A 21,805-nucleotide genomic window follows, 5' to 3' on the forward strand; every position below is an offset into this window, starting at 1 on the left:
CCCGGGGACCCTCAACCGAGGCTCTTGTTAGAGCCGGGTTGTAGCGGACCGAGGTGGCTCGGACACCCTGGGACCCTCCCCGAGCTCTAGCCAGAGCCGGGTTGTAGCGGACCAGAGGTGATCTCCCGTACCCTGGCTGGGACCCTTAACGCCGGGCTAAGGGACCCGTGGGTAGCAGAGCCCGGAGTGTGCAGGCTGCGATAGAAGGGAGGCTGTCACTCGCGTAGGCTATCAAGTGGAAGGGGCCGTACCCCTTCATGGTACAGTAGTGTGTAGAGCCGAGTTCGAAAGAGTTGTTATAATAAACGCGTTGCCTCAACCAGACGTCTCCGTGTGGTTAGTTAAGGACACAACACTTATATAAAAGAGAATAGCCAGTGCGTTTTCAAAGTACCTTCTTTTTAGAGAAATAAATTTCGCATGAGCCCACCGCATTAAAACGATGCTCAGCTGAGCGGGGTGAGCCACGGGGGGGGGGGGGTCACCTTATCTTTGCCACGTGCCGTAGCTCACGTGACTTCTGCTGCGACAATGTCTGGATGTTTTCGCCTGAGGACGACCGCTCGTGTTGCGATAAAACGTCGTGATTTATTGTACTTTTTCTACCTGCGTGACTTCACTCAAAGAACCAAAGAGTATGAAAGACGTCTTGTCTGCTGATCTTGTTCATATCTATCTACATTGATATCCCACATTGCTTACACGTACACACCACATACAATGAAATAAATAGAAACTGGAACGACTTCCGGGGATGGGCAAAGATTGAGGAATCTCTTTCAATGGAGCGAGTTAAGTTTGTTCGATTCAACATCTCTCTGTCCATCTGTGTCTCTGTTCCCCTCTGTGTCTCTCTCTCGCTGACTGTGTCTCTGTCATCTCTGTATCTTTCTTTCTGTCTTCCTCTTGTCTGTGTCTGTCCACCTTTCTCTTGTCAGTCTCTGTGTGTGTCTCTATCAGCATCTTTCCAACCGTATTCAACTACTGTCAGTAGCAACATGCGCCAATTCAACTTTCATGGCCCACGACTGCACGCGACTCAAACTTGCTCCGAGTCTCTGTGTGTACGTTGAACTTATTTCGCACCATACGTAGCCAACCATGCTAATCTGTTGGTCTCTGTGTGAGTCTCTGTGTGTTTCTGGAACTTCTTTTGCACTGTACGTAGCTGAACCTGCACAGGAGGAGCGGCTGGTATCTGTGGAGGTGTGGGCTGGGTACATCTGTCAGCAGGAGCGAGAGACAATGAAGCTCCCAAGCATTCACTACGTTACCAACATCATATTTGCACTCATAAATCGCTTGCCTAATTGCCTCGGCAACTCGGTGTTTCGTATCGAATCTCATCTCAAACAAGCGAAGGACCCCCCCCCCCCCCCCCAAGTGGCAGCTGCCCCTGTGTGGCACAAGGTGGCCCTGCACCGGCCTGCACGTGGACATGAGTCTGTCGGTAGGGGGCGATCATTGACGTGCTATCTCCGTTGTGTAGTTTCTGGATAATGTTTGGAATTACCCCAATTTTGACCGTGACACAGATATGCAATGACCTGCGCGTTGTGAATGACAAAACGCTATGTTTTATAGCTGCCGTTAAGCAGACTGTGCATATTTTGGTGAATGTTACTGGGGTAGCCAGGTGTGTCTGTCGGTGTTGAACCTTGAATCTCTGCAATAAATACAGAATGTGCTACCGTATTCTTGGTTCTTTCGGTAAAGTTAAGTAAATTGAAAACAATTTTTTTTGGAAAATAATAAATTGATGAAAAAATGCCATTGGTCGACTGACTTAGATGACTGGGCCCCCCACAGTGTGTACACACACACACAGTGTACACACACAGTGTACACACACACAGTGTACACACACACAGTGTGTGTACGTACACACACAGTGTGTATACGTACACACACAGTGTGTACACACACACAGTGTGTACGTACAGACACTGTGTACGTACACACACACAGTGTACGTACACACACAGTGTGTACACACACAGAGTGTACACACACAGTGTACACGTACACACAGTGTACACACACACAGTTGTTGCTGAGCTCACACACCCACGGGGTCTCTGATCAAGGGAGGGAGCAAGGGAAAATGTATCTAAATCAACTTAAACTCCAACCCCGCTCTGTGACGTCACCACTCAGCATTACCTCATCGGCGTGAAACGCCAGGGGGAGGTGTACCTCGCTAGTGACGTCATGTCACCAAGGTATTCATCCCACCCGGTCCACTGCGCCCTTGAGCGTGACGTCACCTCTGCCTGGGTCACTTCCATTACCTGTTCAAGTAGAATCCTTATTTGGGCAAAGCTACTCCCGGTGACTGGCGGCTCATTAACATAATATATTCATGAAAGCCATCGCGAGTTTATTGCGACGAGTTCGGCACCCAAGCCCACAGAGCCGCTCATTGTGGGAGGGGAGTGTTTTGTACCCTGCAAGTGACGTCATGTCAACTCCTGCTGCTGCGTGACGTCACGAAGTAACAGGAAGCTGCTGCTCCGCCGTGCACTGAAATCCGAGGTGAGAAATTCTCATCGCGGTTGTGGTTGTGGTGGTGGTTGTTGTGGTGGTGATTGTTGTTTTTGTTTACCGAGGTAAAGCCTCGCTCTCTCTCTCGTAGGGATGTCAATTGAGTAGCAGCGAGCATGGAAGCGATGTCCAGGTTTGAACTTTACAGCACGGGGCCTAGCCTAGGCACGCGGGGCCTTGCCTCCTGCCCTCGCCTGATCGCGTTTGCTTCAATTCTCTTGCTTAAGTTTAATTTGTCTTCACACGGCTCGCCTCTTTGTCACTTTGTCTTACTTTTACATATTCACGCAGTTTTTATTTCATTCTTTTTTACCAGGCCAAGCCCGCTTGAGCTGCTGTACCGCTTTTGTTTTCAGACGCAACCTGCCCACAACACAAGGTGAGGCTCATCAACAGCGTGTCGGTGTTCACTCTAGACGCGTGGCGGTGTTCACTCTAGACGCATGGCGGTGTTCACTCTAGACGCGTGGCGGTGTTCACTCTAGACGCATGGCGGTGTTCACTCTAGACACGTGGCGGTGTTCACTCTAGACGCGTGGCGGTGTTCACTCTAGACGTGTGGCGGTGTTCACTCTAGACGCATGGCGGTGTTCACTCTAGACACGTGGCGGTGTTCACTCTAGACGTGTGGCGGTGTTCACTCTAGACACGTGGCAGTGTTCACTCTAGACACGTGGCAGTGTTCAGTCTAGACGTGTGGCGGTGTTCACTCTAGACGCGTGGCTGTGTTCACTCTGGACGCGTGGCGGTGTTCACTCTGGATGCGTGGCGGTGTTCACTCTGGACGCGTGGCTGTGTTCACTCTGGACGCGTGGCGGTGTTCACTCTGGACGCGTGGCGGTGTTCACTCTGGACGCGTGGCGGTGTTCACTCTGGACCCGTGGCAGCGTTCACTCTGGACGCGTGGCGGCGTACACTCTGGGCGCGTGGCGGTGTTCACTCTGGGCGCTTGGCGGTGTTCACTCTATACATGTGAAGGGGAAACTGGGGGATCGGGAAGGAAATAAACGCGACCACGGGGAGAGAGAGGGAGACGCAGCCTCGGCTGTGTTGATTGATCCTCAGTGCATTACTTGTTGCAGTGAGGAAGCATTAATGCTGAGCATGTGAAGGTGGCCAGGCTTGGGTCTGGACACACCACCACCTGTAAACCATGCCAGTGCGTGACAGTGGTGGAGCCAGTGGGGGTAGGGTGGCACGTGCCCCCCCAACGATCCGATCGAAATTAGGGGTTTATTAGTAACTAGCTTCCCTACCCGGCTTCGCCCGGGACTTGGATTATTGTCTTGGATTAATTTCATATTCCCTTATTTCACTGAAAAACCCTGAAAAAAATTGATGCTTGCAAAATAGAAAAAAGCTGACAAAAATCAATTTAACTAAATCGGATGTTTTTCGCTGAAGGAAATTTGGCCTTAACCCACTTACACGTAATATCGACTTTGGCAACTCGGGAAGGGAATGACGTGGCAAGCTGAAAATAGTCACGTTCACTTAGAAATTCCAGACAGCATAAGCTGTGCAAATTTCATGACGCCAGAGCTCAGCGTTGGAGAGTTTTGCTGCTACACACACAAACATGTAATTTCTGCTTTATATTTAAGATAGCCGTTGTACCCGTTCTTCGCACGGATATGTATTGAAACTCCGAGAAACCAATGACTTCATCGGCCAGGAGCAAAGCGCCGCCTAAAATCTCCCGGCACGCTGTTAACAGCTCTAGAAGTACGGCTCGCGAAGAGCCATATTGTAGTGGTAAGCATTGCAGAGCGCTTAACTCAGGTGTGTTGCGGGTTGATGCCACAAACTTCATGGTCATACAAAATACAAAAGTATGTTTTTATACTTTTTTCATTGTGTACAGTATGGAACCTACCCACATGCCAAATTTCAAGTGTGTGGCCTGTTGAGAAGTATGCTAAACATTTCGAACAGACACACACATGTCCACAAATTTCCCTTTTATATATAGACAAGCTTTCCTACCTGGCTTCACCCGGGACTTTGATTCTTGTCTTGGATTAAAACACGGCCTTCGCGGAGTGTTGGGGGAGGGATGCGTGACGTCAGCAGGCACACTGCGTAACGCTGCCGCATAGGGTGACATCTCGGATGTTACGGCTATTTTAATACTTTGTGCATTGTGTCCAGTCTGGAAGCTACCCACATGCCAAATTTCAAGTTTGTTGCATGTCGGGAAGTATGCTGAACGTTTCAAACAGACACAAATTGACAAATTTCCCTTTTATAAATATAGATAAATCAGCATTTTGCGACCCCCTCCCACTGCCACCGTGTGGCATATTATTACGTGCCAGGGACTCTATGAGAGGACAACAGTCCGATTCCATAATTGGCAATAAGTAACGACAAAGCAGTTACAAGCGACTCACAGAGTTGTGCGCAGTTGCGTATACAGTACACGACTTCCCTGATGGCAAACACCTTCAGCGAGCGCGATGCCTATCACACGCGTCGAATAAAAAGCATAGGACAAGTCCTTACTTACTAACAACTCCTTACTTACTAACAACTCCTTACTTACTAACAACTCCTTACTAACAACTCTTACTTAGAACTACTTACTAACAACTTCTTACTAACAACTCCTGACTTACTAACAACTCCTTACTTACTAACAACTCCTTCCTTACTTACAACTCCTATCATTTTTCATTGCTGAAGGAGTTGCCCCCCCTACCTAAAAATCCTGGCTCCACCTCTGAGTGTGTGACAGGGTCAAGTTTGTATTTGCAGACAGCCGAAATTGTGTGCTCGGAGTTCTGGGTTAACATTCATTTTGACGATACGAGGGGTTCCAGGCATGTTTATGACATTCACCCTCTCATTGTGTGCCATAACAGCCCGTGTGATGAATTTGGGACACTTTTCCACTACAACATGAATATATGAATAAGTATAGACATGTAAGTCACGTGTTACTGTGTCTATGCATTCCTCTGTGCATCGATACTGACGTGTAGATGGTGTGGATATTTTTTTTTCTCTCTGCAGCTGTCGCTTCCTCTGTAGAATTTGTCTGATGGAGCAAAGGCACTTGGCGCAGCTCGGAGCAAAAGTGCAACAATGCGACCGGTGTGCATACAGCACGGAGCGTCATGCACATTTAACCTTGCACCAGAGAACACACACAGGAGAGAAACCCTTCAAGTGCACTCTGTGCGGGAAGGCATTTTCAGTTTCATCTGCTCTTGTAACACACCAGAGAACACACACGGGAGAGAAACACTTTAAGTGCAGTGTGTGTGGGAAGGCGTTTTCAGATTCATCTGCTCTTAAAAAACACCAGAGAACTCACACAGGAGAGAAACCCTTCAAGTGCAATGTGTGTGGGAAGGCGTTTTCAGATTCATCTACTCTTAAAAAACACAAGAGAACACACACGGGAGATAAACCCTTCAAGTGCAGTGTGTGTGGGAAAGCGTTTTCAGATTCATCAAATCTTAATGTACACCAGAGAACACACATGGGAGAGAAACCCTTCAAGTGCAGTGTGTGTGGGAAGGCATTTTCACAGTCATCTGCTCTTGTAACACACCAGAGAACACACACGGGAGAGAAACCCTTCAAGTGCAATGTGTGTGGGAAGGCGTTTTCAGATTCATCAAATCTTCGTGTACACCAGAGAACTCACACGGTAGAGAAACCCTTCAGATGCACTCTGTGCAGGATGGCATTTACACTTTCATCAAATCTTCATGTAGACCAGAGATCACACAAGCATCAGAAGATCCACAAGGAGTTGAGTCTGAAATCAGCTTGTGAAAGTCAAAGTGCCACAATGAGCCCATCCCTCATGAAACAAGAACCGGAAGAAAATCCCAGCTTGGACACTTTTATAGGTATCGAGGTGAAATATGAAGAGGTGAAGGTGAAATTTGAAGAAGTGATGGTGAAGAGCGAAGAAGTGAGGGTAAAATGTGAAGATGAAGATTCAACTCCAAAATCGGACCTTCACATTGATGGAGGCAACGTGAAGCAGGAGGAGAATTCTGACTGTGAGGCAGAGCGAGGCAACTCTCAGCAGTTTGTGGAAGTGGAGGTGTGGGTGGACTTCCCCCGAGACAATACGAAGTCAAATGGAGAACCGTTAGATGTATAAGCTTGAGACGATGTTGCTGCAATAGGTGCACCTTTGTCACAGGCCTTTAATGACAAGAATGAAGTTGAACACTCAATTTCTAGGTGCAACCTGCAGGGTAAGAGCAGCCAGTCTTTGTGGGCCTGTGGGTTGGGTAGATCTCTAACCAGAAGCGAGAGCCAATCAGCTCCCAAGCATTCACTATGTCTAATAATTCCATTTAAATGATGCTTGCTTAATCGCCTCTGGCAATTCGGAGTTTTGCATCGTATCTCGTCTCAAACACTCGAAGAGCACCCCCAAATAGCAGCTGCCCCTGTGTGGCACAAGGTGGTGGCTCTGCACCGGCCTGCATGTGGACAAGAGCCTGTCAGTAGGGGGTGATGGTTGATGTGGCATCTTGGTTGTGTAGTTTGTAGGTAATGTTTAGAATTTGATACATTTTGTCCCAGACGCCAGCATGCAATGGCCAACTTGTTTTGAATGGCGCAATAGTATGTTGTACATACACTGTTAAGCAGACGGTGCATATTTTTTTTTAAATAGCTTCTTGTTAATGCGAAGTAACCTTACTCATTGTTTTTTTCGGTAAAGTCACGTATGTAGAAATACAATAAAATTATATTAAAACAAAATCACGACGTTTAGATCACAACACAAGCGATCTTCATCAGGTGTCAAGGACAAATCATGGCAAGAACAAATCATGGAGGTAAATACAACAAAAAAGATGAGAGATGAGAATTTAACAAACCTAAAAAACATTATGTGAAGCACAACCAGTCAGGCCAACAACACAGACACTTCCTGGCGGACCACGAATTTCAGGAGTGTTAAATTTCGTGTTCAACTTCTGGATTGCACAAACCAGCATAGACAGAGTGAAAATACGAGGTACATGGTCAGTAGGAAAGACAGACAGAGAGGCAAGAAGAGAGAGAGAGGTGAACAGAAGCTTAAATAGGCAGTTCATCTTGCGGCAGCTCAAAACAGCACATCTTGCATGTACACAGAAGCGGGGGGGGGGGGGGGGTGGGAACAGGCTTGGGGTGCACCTGTAATTCAATTTTGTTCATATTCCTGTCAATAATTTAGAATGAATACTTGTCTGATTGTGTACGTACATGTAACATTTTCTGTATACGGGTCAAACATTGAATAAGTGATGTTAAGACAAAGTGTGTGTTTTGGAAGTAACCTGTACAGATAACTCAGGTGAGACTCATTGTTCTTGTGATACAGGTCAAAGGGTATTTTATGTTTCAGGAAGCTTCTCCCTCTGGAGCAACTCATTGTCTTTGAAATAGGGAGCACACTCGGATCATTCTTCAGTTACAAGGCATACCACTCAAAAGTTACACGTAGAGGAGATACATTCTGTACAACACAAATTATAATTTTGTATTACATGTTTACGTATATTTTCTCGAATTAGGACAATAAATTGTCCTTGCTGATTAACGTCTGGATGTTCACAACCATGGCTTGAAGCAAGCCAGATCGCCTGCGGTGCCCCTCACAACCATTTACGGCCTGGGGCCAGGAAAGTCACGAAAAAAATGCACACGAACGACACCTCCACGCAAGCTCCCGATGCTCCGTTTTGAAGTTTTAAAATGAAACAACTTTGAATTGTATTATTTTGAATTAGATAATTGTATTTCTTCATTAAAAGCTAATTAATTGAAAACGATATTTCGTGTGAATTTTCTCGCGTCATTAAGTAGATGGCCTTGCCGGGGGTTCAGTTCGATGCGGACTTTCACCTGGTTGGGATCGCGGGATCGAGATGAGGCGACACAGAGCTGGCCGTGCGAGAAGACCGCCGTCCGCAAATTGATTCCAACGCGATCGAACGTCTGTCCCTGCGCCTCCATCGTTCATTCAGGGGGCGCGTAGGTCTGCAGTGCCCCCTCCATGAAAACGACGGAACGTGCAGCGTTAGTCACGAAGTTGTGTGTAAGCGTTATAACAAGGTGCTGTCAGCTGACCTGCCACCACGTTCACGGGTCAACAGGGGGCAGCCGAGAGAGAGAGAGCGAGGTGCGTAGGGGTCGATGAAAGTAAACCCCAGCCCCCCCCCCCCCCCGGAGAATAACACCCCTGACCCACCACCCGTCCCTAAGGCCCCTTAAGATAAGACCTTCCAGAAGGTTTTGGGAGGGGGGGGGGTTCAGAAGGGGAGGGGTGACCCCGACCTGGGGTTAAAAGCCCGGCCCCCTGGACTGGCCGGGCAGTGTTCACCAACTCAAGCCTGAAGACATCCGAAGACCTGAAGACTGGACCAGCACCCAGGGACCCTCAACCGAGGCTCTTGTTAGAGCCGGGTTGTAGCGGACCAGAGGTGAGCTCCCGTACCCTGTCTGGGACGGGTCGTCCAGTCTTCCTTTAACGCCGGGCTAAGGGACCTGTGGGTAGCAGAGCCCGGAGTGTGCAGGCTGCCATAGAAGGGAGGCTGTCACTCCCGGAGGCTATTGGGTGGAAGGGGCCGTACCCCTTCGTGTTACAGTAGTGTGAAGAGCCGAGTTCGAAAGAGTTATAATAAACGCGTTGCCTCAACCAGACGTCTCCGTGTGGTTAGTTAAGGACACAACGCTTATATAAAAGAGAATAGCCAGTGCGTTTTCAAAGTACCTTCTTTTTAGATAAATCAATTTCGCGTGAGCCCACCGCATTAAAACAATGCTCAGCTGAGCGGGGCGAGCCACACGGAGTGGGGGGGGGGGTCACCTTATCTTTGTCACGTGCCGTAGCTCACGTGACTTCTGCCGCGACAATGTCTGGATGTTTTCGTCTGAGGACGACCGCTCGTGTTGCGATCGAAATGTCGCGATTTATTTTTTATAATTTAATTTTTTCGACCTACGTCACTTTACTGAAAGAACCAAAGAGTATGAAAGACGTCTTGTCTGCTGATCTTGTTCATATCCGTGTACATCGATATCACACATTGCTTACACGTACACACCACACACAATGAAACAAGAACGACTTCCGGGGATGGGCAAAGATCAAGGAATCTCTTTCAATGGAGCGAGTTAAGTGTGTTCGATTCAACATCTCTCTGTCCATCTGTGTCTCTGTCGTCTCTGTATCTTTCTTTCTGTCTTCCTCTTGTCTGTGTCTGTCCACCTCTCTCTTGTCAGTCTCTGTGTGTGTCTCTATCAGCGTCTTTCCAACCGTATTCAACTACTGTCAGTAGCACGCGACTCAAACTTGCTCCGAGTCTCTTGTGTGTACGTGGACCTTATTTTGCACCGTATGTAGCCAACCGTGCTAATCTGTGGGTCTCTGTGTGAGTCTCTGTGTGTATCTGTAACTTATTTCGCACCGTACATAGCCGAACCTGCACAGGAGGAGCGGCAGGTATCTGTGGAGCTGTGGGCTGGGTACATCTGTCAGCAGGAGCGAGAGACAATGAAGCTCCCAAGCATTCACTACGTTACCAACATCATATTTGCACTCATAAATCGCTTGCCTAATTGCCTCGGCAACTCGGTGTTTCGTATCGAATTTCATCTAAAACAATCGAAGGACCCCCCCCCCCCCAAGTGGCAGCTGCCCCTGTGTGGCACAAGGTGGCCCTACACCGGCCTGCACGTGGACATGAGTCTGTTGGTAGGGGGCGATCATTGACGCGCTATCTCCCTTGTGTAGTTTCTGAATAATGTTTGGAATTTCCACAATTTTGACCGTGACACCAACATGCAATGACCTGTGCGTCGTGAATGACACAACGCTATGGTTTACATCTGCCGTTAAGCAGACTGCGCGTATTTTTGTGAATGTTACTGGGGTAGCCAGGTGTGCCTGTCGGATTTGAACCTTGAACCTCTGCAATAAATATAGAATGTGCTACCATATTCTTGGTTCTTTCAGTTGGCGCCGATGATAGCAGCCTCGGCCGGTTGGTGCGCCCTGTTTTGTCTGGTTTTGTCTTGTTTTGCTTGATTACCCGTGCTGGTGATAAGGGCCTGCTGTTCAGCACACCCGTGCTGGTGAGAGGGGCCTGCTGTTCAGCATACCCGCGCTAGTGAGAGGGGCCTGCTGTTCAGCACACCCTCGCTGGTGAGAGAGGCCTGCTGCTCAGCACACCCGTGCTGGTGAGAGGGACCTGCTGTTCCGCACACCTGTGTTGGTGAGAGAGGCTTGCTGTTCAGCACACCTGTGCTGGTGAGAGGGGCCTGCTGTTCAGCACACCTGTGCTGGTGAGAGGGGCCTGCTGTTCAGCACACCCGTGCTGGTGAGAGAGGCTTGCTGTTCAGCACACCTGTGCTGGTGAGAGAGGCCTGCTGTTCAGCACACCCGTGCTGGTGAGAGGGGACTGCTGTTTAGCACACCTGTGCTGGTGAGAGGGGCCTGCTGTTCAGCACAATCGTGCCGGTGAGAGAGGCCTGCTGTTCAGCACACCCGTGATGGTGAGAAGATGGCGCCGATGATGGTAGCCTCAGCCGGTCAGTGCGCCCTGTTTTGTCTTGTCTGTTAATTCAGTGTTTTGCCAAGATTTTCGGAGTTCCCTAACAAGAGACAAACTTTTAACATCAGGGAAACAACTCCTGTGGATTTATTTCCCAACTTTCTGCTTCCAGCGGCAGAAAATGTGGGATTTCTAGTCATAGCCGCGCTAGGCTTTGCTCAAGCAGCGAAACGCCGCCCAAGAGGTAAATGGTCGGGGGCTCTTGTACGGCTATGCAGACGCAGGATCCGAACGTTGCTTCCGAACTTTTTCCTCTCCAACGTACGTTCACTGTGCAACAATATGGACGAACTTCAGCTACTGATGGTGAAAAACAGAGACTTTCTTTCATCTTCTGTCTTGTGCTTCACAGAGACATGGCTGTGTGATTTGATTCCGGACACTGCGTTACAACTGGCAGGAGTCCATCTTGTAAGATTGGATCGTGACTCATCGGCAAGATGAAAGGCGGTGGTATTTGTTTTTACATTAACAGTGGCTGGTGTGTAGATGTCACAGTGATTCTGCAACATTGTTCTCCGCTCCTTGAATAATTTTTCATAAACTGTAAACCTTTCTACTTGCCTCGCGAGTTCGCGTCGCTCATTTTGGTCGGAGTTTACTTGCCGCCGGGTCCTCAGGTTAAAGAGGCCCATCGCATGCTCACCAACCAGATTCTGAGTGTGGAGCGAGCAAATCCAGACTCGCTGCTTATCGTACTTGGCGACTTTAACAAAGGTAATCTCAGCCACGAACTCCACAAATACATACAATTCATTAAATGCCCTACCAGAGAAGGGAACACTCTGGATCACTGCTACACTACAGTCAGTAGAGCCTACCACGCCGTCCCCCGAGCAGCACTGGGACACTCTGACCATGCCATGGTCCACCTGATTCCTGCATACAGGCAGAAACTATAGCTCTGTAAACCTGCTGTGAGGACATCTAAACAGTGGACCAGTGAGGCTGTGGAGGATTTGCAGGCGTGCTTGGACTGTACTAACTGGGATAAGTTCACGACTGCTATCAAGAGACTGGATGAACTCACAGAGGCTGTGACGTCGTACATCAGCTTCTGTGAGGACTGCTATATTCCAACACGTACCAGCGTGAACTTCAACAACAACAAGCCCTGGTTCTCAGCAAAGCTCAGAAGGTTGAGGTTGGAGAAGGAGGAAGCGTTTAGGAGTGGTGATAGAGACAGATTCAAGGAGACGAAGAACAGGTTTAGCAAGGCGGTGAGAGAGGCTAAACGACTGTACTCAGAGAGACTAAAACACCAGTTCTCTGCTAACGACTCTGCTTCTCTCTGGAGACCGCTCAGGCAGATCACCAACTACAAGCCCAGAGCCCCCCACACCACTAACGACTCCCGCCTGGCCAACGACCTGAACGAGTTCTACTGCAGATTTGAAAGACAATTGGACTGTCCTGAACTATCCCTTCCCACCCAAGAGGCCCCATTCCCCACCCCTACTACAGAGACAACTCTCTCCTTTCCGGAGGGAGAAGTTAATAGACTTTTCAAGAGGCAGAACCCACGCAAAGCAGCTGGGCCGGACTCTGTCTCTCCAGCCACCCTCAGGCACTGCGCTGACCAGCTGTCTCCGGTGTTTACCAACATCTTTAACACCTCCCTGGAGACATGCCATGTACCAGCCTGTCTCAAGTCCTCCACCATCATCCCTGTGCCCAAAAAGCCAAGGCCAACAGGACTAAATGATTATAGACCGGGCGCCCTTACCTCTGTGGTAATGAAGTCTTTTGAGCGCCTGGTCCTGGCACACCTCAAAGCCATCACAGACCCTCTCCTGGACCCCCTTCAGTATGCCTACACAGGTCTGTGGACGACGCAGTTAACATGGCCCTCAACGTCACCCTACAGCATCTGGACTCCCGAGCATCCTACACCAGGATCCTGTTTGTGGACTTCAGCTCTGCCTTCAACACCATCATCCCTGCCCTGCTTCAGGACGAGCTCTTCCATCTGAACGTGCCCGACTCCACCTGCAGGTGGATCACAGACTTCCTGTCTGTCAGGAAGCAGTACATTAAGCTGGGAACACAAGTCTCTGACTCCAGGTACATCAGCACCGGAACTCCTCAGGGCTGCGTCATTTCCCCACTGCTCTTCTCCCTGTACACCAACAGCTGCACCTCCAATCATCTGTCCGTCAAACTCTTGAAGTTTGCGGATGACACCACCCTCATTGGGCTGATCTCTGGTGGGGATGAGTCTGACTATGGGTGGGAAGCTGACAACCTGGTGACCTGGTGTAGCCAGAACAACTTAGAGCTAAATGCTCTAAAGACAGTTGAGATGGTTGTGGACTTCAGGAAAAATACAGCCCCACTTACCCCCATCACCCTGTGCGACTTCCCAGTCAAAACTGTAGAGTTCTTCCGTTTCCTGGGCACTATTCTCTACCGGGACCTCAAATGTGAAGTGAACATCAGCCCTTTCACCAAGAGAGCTCAACAGAGGATGTACTTCCAACGGCAGCTGAATAAATTCAACCTGCCAAAGACAATGATGGTGCACTTCTATACAGCAATCATTGAATCCATTTTCACCTCCTCCATAACCGTCTGGTACGCTGCTGCCACTGCCAAGGACAAGAGCAGACTGCAGCGTATCATCCACACTCCCGTCGCTCCAGAAGGACTCTGACCCAATTCTCCCTCCTCCCCCATTATGTCCCCAAAGCCCGTTAACCCCCGGGTCACATGACGTCATCCTGACCATCCAATCAAATCCTTTTTTCCGGCCGTTTTGAGCGCTCTGGCCGTTGGTGGGGGGGGGGGGGGGTCGCGTCATCCCCCCCCCTCCTTCCCATTGTCTCTGTGCCTGCGTTCCTCGCCGGTGACTCACCGATAATCCCCTTGGCCCCTCCCACTTAAGTCAACTTCTTATCTGCCTCGAGGCTTTTCCCTCCCACCCCACTGTTTACCCTTAAGTTGGGTATGGCTGAAGGTCCCACCCCCCCCCCCCCCCCCGTGTTGTGAATGCTTCAATGCGGCCGGCCTGTAAAGCTCTACGCCCCCATTTTTGGGGGGGTCATCAGGTAATCCGGTCTGGGGGGCTCAGCCAATTTCCTGGTCCGGGGAAACCGTGGAACGTCCCTGCTAGTGGAGTTCTCGGGTGAAAACCCATCGTACCAGGTGATCCCTCCTCGAGACCCTACGGGGGTGCATGCGAGTGTTTAGTGGGGCGTGCGTTCGTGGGGGGGGGGGCACATGGAGGGGGTAACGGCGACCGAGCTGCTCCGCTGCGGTGGCACCACACAATCTACCAACCCTCGAGGACCTGCACACCTCGAGGAGCATGAGGCGAGCGAGGAAGATTTGTGGCCGATTCCTCCCACCCTGGACACTTCTCTGTTCCAGCTACTCAACTCCGACAGAAGGCTGCGGTCCATCAGGACCAAAACCACACGCCACAAAAACAGTTTCTTCCCATTCGCTGCTGGCCTCTTCAACAAGGCCAAGGGCTTACACTGAATTTAACATTTTATCTACAAAATGACACCTTGCCATATTTACACTATGTTACCCTATTTGTATTTTTAGATTGTATCTCATAGCTAATTTATATTCAATATTTATTCAAAATTTTACATACTTTAGCCCCTTAGTGTTAGTTAGACGTTGTACCTTTAGTATAGTTAGACTTGTATACCACTTATTTAAGATTTAAGATTCCTATATGTTGAATGTAAATTCCTTGTCTGTACGAACTTTCATGGCGAATAAAACCCTTTCTGATTTAAACCCTTTCTGATTAAAGTCATGTAAATAGAAAACAAAAATAAAGAAAAATGTGGTTATTTTTATTATTTAAATTGTCATTTCAGTTCATTATTTTCTTTTGAGTAACATGTTTTTTAATCTACCAGACTTTACCGAAAGAAGCAAGAATATTAATTCCTGCAGTCACAAAAGTTTAAAGTCAAAATAGAATGCGCCACCACTCGGCTCGCCTCAATCTGCGTGGGGGCTTGGCCCCCCCTCACACACACAAAGTGTGTACACACACAGTGTACACACACACACAGTGTACACACAGTGTACACACACAGTTTTCAAACACATAGTGTGCACACACACAGTGTACACAGTGTACACACACACACAGTGTACACACAGTGTACACACACACTGTCTACACACACACACAGTGTACACACACATACAGTGTACACACACATACAGTGTACACACATACAGTGTACACATAGTTTTCAAACACATAGTGTGCACACAGTTTTCAAACACATAGTGTGCACACACACAGTGTACACAGTGTACACACACACACAGTGTACACACAGTGTACACACACACTGTCTACACACACACACAGTGTACACACACATACAGTGTACACACACATACAGTGTACACACATACAGTGTACACATAGTGTACACACACACACAGTGTACACACACAGTGTACACAGTGTACACACAGTGTACACACAGTGTACACACACAGTGTACACACACAGTGTACACATACAGTGTACACATACAGTGTACACACACACACACTGCGTGTGTGTGTGTGTACACACACACACACGCAGTGTGCACACACACACACACGCAGTGTGCACACACGCAGTGTGCACACACGCAGTGTGCACACACGCAGTGTGCACACACACAGTGTGCACACACACAGTGTACACACACACAGTGTACACACACACACAGTGTACACACACACACAGTGTACACACACACACAGTGTACACACACACACAGTGTACACACACACACAGTGTACACACACACACAGTGTACACACACACACAGTGTACACACACACACAGTGTACACACACACACAGTGTACACACACACACAGTGTACACACACACACAGTGTACACACACACACAGTGTACACACACACACAGTGTACACACACACACGCACAGTGTGTACACAATAAGGTCCACGTTGTTGCTGAGCTCACACACCCAAGGGGTCTCTGATCAAGGGAGGGAGCAATGGAAAATTAATTTAAATCGACTTAAACTCCAACCCCGCTCTGTGACGTCACCACTCAGCATTACCTCATCGGCGTGAAACGCCAGGGGGAGGTGTACCTCGGTAGTGACGTCATGTCACTAAGGTATTCACCCCACCCTGTCCAAGGCTCCCTTGAGCGTGACGTCATCTCTGCCTGGGTCGCTGCTACTTTCTGTTCAAGTGACGTCATGTCACCTCCTGCTGCCGCGTGACGTCACGAGATAACAGGAAGCTGCTGTCCGCCGTGCACTGAAATCTGAGGTGAGAAATTCTCATCGCGGTTGTGGTGGTTGTGGTGGTGGTGGTTGTTGTTGTGGTGGTTGTTGTGGTGGTGGTTGTGGTGGTGGTTGTGGTGGTTTTTGTGGTGGTGGTTGTGGTGGTAGTTGTGGTTGTTGTGGTGGTTGTTGTGGTGGTGGTTGTGGTGGTTGTTGTGGTGGTTGTTGTGGTGGTTGTTGTGGTGGTTGTGGTGGTGGTTGTTGTGGGGGTGGTTGTTGTGGTGGTGGTGGTGTTTGTGGTGGTTGTTGTAGTGGTGGTGGTTGTGGTGGTTGTTGTTGTGGTTGTTGTGGTGGTTGTTGTGGTGGTTGTTGTGGTGGTGGTTGTGGTGGTGGTTGTGGTGGTTGTTGTGGTGGTTGTGGTGGTTGTTGTGGTGGTTGTATTGGTGGTTGTGGTGGTGGTGGTTGTTGTGTTGGTTGTTTGTTGGTTGTTGTGATGGTTGTTGTGGTGGTGGATGTGGTGGTGGTGGTGGTTGTGGTGGTGCTTGTGGTGGTGGGTGGGTGGTTGTAGTGGTGGTTGTGGTAGTGGTTGTTGTGGTGGTGGTTGTGGTGATGGGTGTGGTGGTGTTTGTGGTGGTGGGTGTGGTGGTTGTGGTTGTGGGGGTGGTTGTGGTGGTGGTGGTGGTTGTTGTTTACCGGGGTAGAGTCTCGCTCTCTCTCTCGTATGGATGTCAATTGAGTAGCAGGGAGCATGGAAGCGATGTCCAGGTTGGAACTTTACAGCACGGGGCCTAGCCACGCGGGGCGTTGCCTCCTGCCCTCGCCTGAACGCGTTTGCTTCAATTCTCTCACTTAAGTTTAATTTGTCTTCACTCGGCTCGCCACTTTGTCACTTTGTTTTATTTTTAAATATTCACGCAGTTTTAATTTCATTATTTTTTACCAGGCCAAGCCCGCTTGAGCTGCTTTACCGCTTTTGTTTTCAAAAGCGACCTGCCCATAACACAAGGTGAGGCTCATCAACAGCGTGGCGGTGTTCACTCTAGACGCGCGGCGGTGTTCACTCTGGGCGCGTGGCGGTGTTCACTCTGGGCCAGCGGCGGTGTTCACTCTGGGCGCGTGGCGGTGTTCACTCTAAACGCGTGGCGGTGTTCACTCTGGACGCGTGGCGGTGTTCACTCTGGACGAGTGGCAGTGTTCCCTCTTGACGCACGGCGGTGTTCACTCTGGGCGCGCAGCCGTGTTCACTCCGGGCGCGTGGCGGTGTTCACTCTGGGCACGTGGCGGTGTTCACTCTACTTGGTGGAGTGAGGAAGCATGAATTCTGAGCAGGTGAAGGTGGCCAGGCATGGGTCTGGACACACCACCACCTGTGAACCATGCCAGTGTGTGACAGTGGTGGAGCCAGTGGGGGTGGGGTGGCACGTGCCCCTCCAACGGTCCGATCGAAATCCCTAATTTCGATCGGACCGTTGGGGTTTATTAATAACTAGCTTCACTACCCGACATCGCCCGGAACTTGGATTCTTGTCTTGGATAAATTTCAAATTTCATATTCCCTTATCTTTGTTGCAGGTTGATGCCACACACTCCATGGTCATTTCCCCCACCCCCCCCCCCCCCCCAAATACAAAAGTATATTTTAATACTTTTTGCATTGTGTCCTGTCTGGAAGCTACCGACATGCCAAATTTCAAGTGTGTAGCATGTTGGGAAGTATGCTGCACATTTCAAACAGACACAAATTAACAAATTTCCATTTTATATATATAGATAAATCAGCATTTTGCGACCGCCACTGCCACCATGTGGCATATTATTACGTGCCAGGGACTCTATGAGAGGACAACAGTCCGAGGCCATAATTGGCAATAAGTAACGGCAAAGCAGTTACAAGCGACTCAGAATTGTGCGCAGTTGCCTATATAGTACACGACTTCCCTGATGGCAAACACCTTCAGCGAGCGCGATGCCAATCATCCGCGTCCAATAAAAAGCATAGGACAAGTCCTTAGTAACAACTCCCTACCAACAACTCCTTACCAACAACTCCTTAATAACAACTCCTTACTAACAACTCCTTACTAATAACTCCTTACTAACAACTCCTTACTTAATAACAACTCCTTACTAGCAACTCCTTACTTACTAACAACTCCTTACTAACAACTCCCTACTTACTAACAACTCCTATCATTTTTAATTGCTGGAGGGGTTACCCCTCCCTGCCTGAAAATCCTGGCTCCACCTCTGAGTGTGTGACAGTGTCAAGTTTGTATTTGCAGTAAAGTCTATTAACTCTATTGTGCACGAAGGTTATATCAAAACGGTAGTTTATTTTTATTTTCCTCTGGAACTCATTGTAAGAATGGAGTCGGGAAGTTATCACAGCACACGTGCAGCTGAAGTTGGAACTGTTCATCCCAGCATTCAAGGACATCTGTGCCTGGCTTCACACCTCTAAGTTGCGATTGAACATTTATTTATGCATTTCTGCATAGCACAAATAGTATTATTTTCCACACCCTTTGCTATGTCAGCTGAATTTAGCTTTCATAAATATTCCTTTTGAAGCCAGACAGCTGAAATTGTGTGCTCGGAGTTTTGGATTAACATTCATTTTGAAGATACGAGGGCTTCCAGGCACGTTTATGACATTTGCCCTCTCATTGTGTGCCATAACAGCCCGTGTGATGAATTTGGGACACGTTTCCACTATATCATGCATATATGAATAAGTATAGACATGTAAGTCGTGTTATTGTGTATATATGCATTTCTCTGTGCATCGATACTGACGTGTAGATGGTGTGGATATTATTTTTTTCTGTCTGCAGCTGTCACTTCCTCTGCAGAATTTGTCTGATGGAGCAAAGGCACTCGGCGCGGCTCGGTGCAAAAAGGCAACAATGCGACCGGCGTGTGAACAGCACGGATCGTTCTGCACATTTGACACAGCACCAGAGAACTCGCACAGGAGAGAACCCCTTCAACTGCAGTGTGTGTGGGATGGTGTTTATACATTCATCTACTCTTGTAATACACCAGAGAACACACACGGGAGAGAAACCCTTCAAATGCAGTGTGTGTGGGAAGGGGTTTGCACAGTCACCACATCTTCAAAGACACCAGAGAACACACACAGGAGAGAAACCCTTCAAGTGCAGTGTGTGTGGGAAGGCCTTTGCACATTCATCTGCTCTTGTAACACACCAGAGAACACACACAGGAGAGAAACCCTTCAAGTGCATTGTGTGTGGGACGGCATTTTCAGATTCATCTACTCTTAAAAAACACCAGAGAACACACACGGGAGATAAACCCTTCAAGTGCAGTGTGTGTGGGAAGGCGTTTGCACTTTCATCTACTCTTGTAAAACACCAGAGAACACACACAGGAGATAAACCCTTCAAGTGCAGTGTGTGTGGGAAAGCGTTTGCACGTTCAACACATCTTCAAATACACCAGAGAACGCAAAAGCATCTGAAGATCCACAAGGAGTGGAGTCTGAAATCAGCTTGTGAAAGTCAAAGTACCGCAATGAGCCCATCCCTCATGAAACAAGAACCGGAAGAAAATCCCAGCTTGGACACTTTTAAAGGTATCGAGGTGAAATATGAAGAGGTGAAGGTGAAATGTGAAGAAGTGATGGTGAAGAGCGAAGAAGTGAGTGTAAAATGTGAAGATGAAGATTCAACTCCAAAATCGGACCTTCACATCGATGGAGGCAACGTGAAGCAGGAGGAGAATTCTGACGGCGAGGCAGTGCGAGGCAACTCCCAGCAGTTTGTGGAAGTGGAGGTGTGGGTGGACTTCCTAGACAATACAAAGTCAAATGGAGACCCGGTAGATGTGTAAGCTTGAGACAATGTCGCTCCAATAGATGCACCTTTGGCACAGACCTTTAATGACAAGAATGAAGTTGAACACTCAATTGCGAGTTTCAACCTGCAGGGTAAGAGCAGCCAGTCTTTGTGGACCTGTGGGTTGGGTAGATCTCTAACCAGGAGCGAGAGCCAAGAAGCTCCCAAGCGTTGACTATGTTATAATTGCAATTATATGGTGTTTGCTTAATCACCTCTGGCAATTCGGAGTTTTGTATCGTTTCTCATCTCAAACACTCGAAGAGCACCCCCAAGTAGCAGCTGCCCCTGTGTGGCACAAGGTGGTGGCCCTGCACCGGCCTGCATGTGGACAAGAGCCTGTCAGTATGGGGCGCTGGTTGATGTGTCATCTCAGTTGTGTAGTTAGTAGGTAATGTTTAGAATTTGCTCAATTTTGACCCAGACGCCAGCATGCAATGGCCTACTCGTTTTGATTGGCGCAATAGTATGTTGTACATACACTGTTAAGCAGACGGTACGTATGTTTTAAAATAGCTTCTTGTTAGTACGATGTAACCTGATGCAGTATATTTAACTGCAGTAATTCAATTTTGTTAATATGCCTGTCAGTTTAGAATGAATACTTGTCTGATTGTGTGCGTATATGTAACATTTTGTCTTTAAGGGTGAAACATTGAATAAGTGATGTTAGGACAAATTGTGTGTTTTGGAAGTAACCTGTACAGATAACTAAGGTGAGACTCATTGTTCTTGTGATACAGGTCAAAGGGTATTTTTGTGTTTTCAGGAAGCATCTCCCTCTGGAGTAACTCATTGTCTTTGAAATAGGGAGCACACTCGGATTATTAATCAGTTACACGTAGAGGAGATACATTCTCTTCAACACGAATTATAATTTTGTATTACGTGTTGACGTAGATTTTGTCTAACTAGGTCTAGAAATGCTCCCTGCTGATTAACGTCTGGATGTTCGAAACTATCGGTTTAAGCAGCCCAGCTGCTTTTGAGATGTTGTGCACCAATAAGAGTCCACAGGTGGCTTGCACTGAATCAATGATGCACTCCCAGAAGGCTGTGCTAGTTTTAGTTTGTGTAAAACATTCCTTTATTTCATGGAGAGATCGATAAATGAAAGATGTCGTGTCTGCTGATCTGCTTCATAGCAAGGAAGTAATTTTAAGTGCACATTTGAAATTCATTTTTGGTACAGATTTGTATTCGGTTACAAGGCAGAGCACATCTAGTAGATACATTCTCCACAACAACACTCATGAGAATTTTGCATGACGTCTTATATGTTGGTGAACTAGGACAAGAAATGGTCCTTGCTGATTAACGTCTGGATGTTCACAACCAAGGGTTAAAGCAAGCCTGACCGCCTGCAGTGCCCCTCAACCATTTACAGCCTGGGGCCAGGAAAGTCACGAAAAAAATTGCACACGAACGACGCCTCCACGCAAGCTCCCGAGGCTCTGTTTTGAAGTTTTAAAATGAAACAGTTTTAATTTGATTGTTTTGAATTTGATAATTGTATTTCTTCATTAAAAGCTTCTCATTTTACATCTGGAAGACTTATTTTAAAACGACATTTGGTATGAATTTTCTC

At 48.1% G+C, this 21,805-nt stretch overlaps 2 protein-coding genes across 2 annotated transcripts in view; one reads left to right on the plus strand and one right to left on the minus strand.

The window, feature by feature from the left end:
- LOC116957256 (uncharacterized) overlaps window positions 1-21,805 on the minus strand; it is a 631,244-nt gene that overhangs the window by 473,216 nt on the left and 136,223 nt on the right. The gene's annotated exons all lie outside the window — the stretch shown is intronic.
- Window positions 1,982-21,759, plus strand: LOC142906896 (uncharacterized). The gene is made up of 4 exons (XM_076055617.1): window positions 1,982-2,535; window positions 2,861-2,923; window positions 5,560-6,306; window positions 19,258-21,759. The coding sequence occupies exons 3-4, from the start codon at window positions 5,588-5,590 to the stop codon at window positions 20,210-20,212; spliced, it is 1,674 nt and encodes a 557-aa protein (XP_075911732.1). The 5' UTR covers window positions 1,982-2,535; window positions 2,861-2,923; window positions 5,560-5,587; the 3' UTR covers window positions 20,213-21,759.

The sequence above is a fragment of the Petromyzon marinus genome, chromosome 71, assembly GCF_048934315.1.
Source record: "Petromyzon marinus isolate PM22_M1 ecotype Great Lakes invasive population chromosome 71, UKy_Petmar_22M1.pri1.0, whole genome shotgun sequence".
In the NCBI taxonomy this organism is placed as follows: Eukaryota; Metazoa; Chordata; class Hyperoartia; order Petromyzontiformes; family Petromyzontidae; genus Petromyzon; species Petromyzon marinus.

What these genes read in the sequence shown, in the direction of transcription:
- LOC142906896 (XM_076055617.1), top strand. Translation starts at nt 5,588, where the DNA reads ATGGAGCAAAGGCACTTGGCGCAGCTCGGAGCAAAAGTGCAACAATGC. An exon ending in CATCAGAAGATCCACAAGGA is followed by an intron (nt 6,307 to 19,257) that starts GTTGAGTCTGAA and finishes CGGTGCAAAAAG; the next exon opens with GCAACAATGCGACCGGCGTG.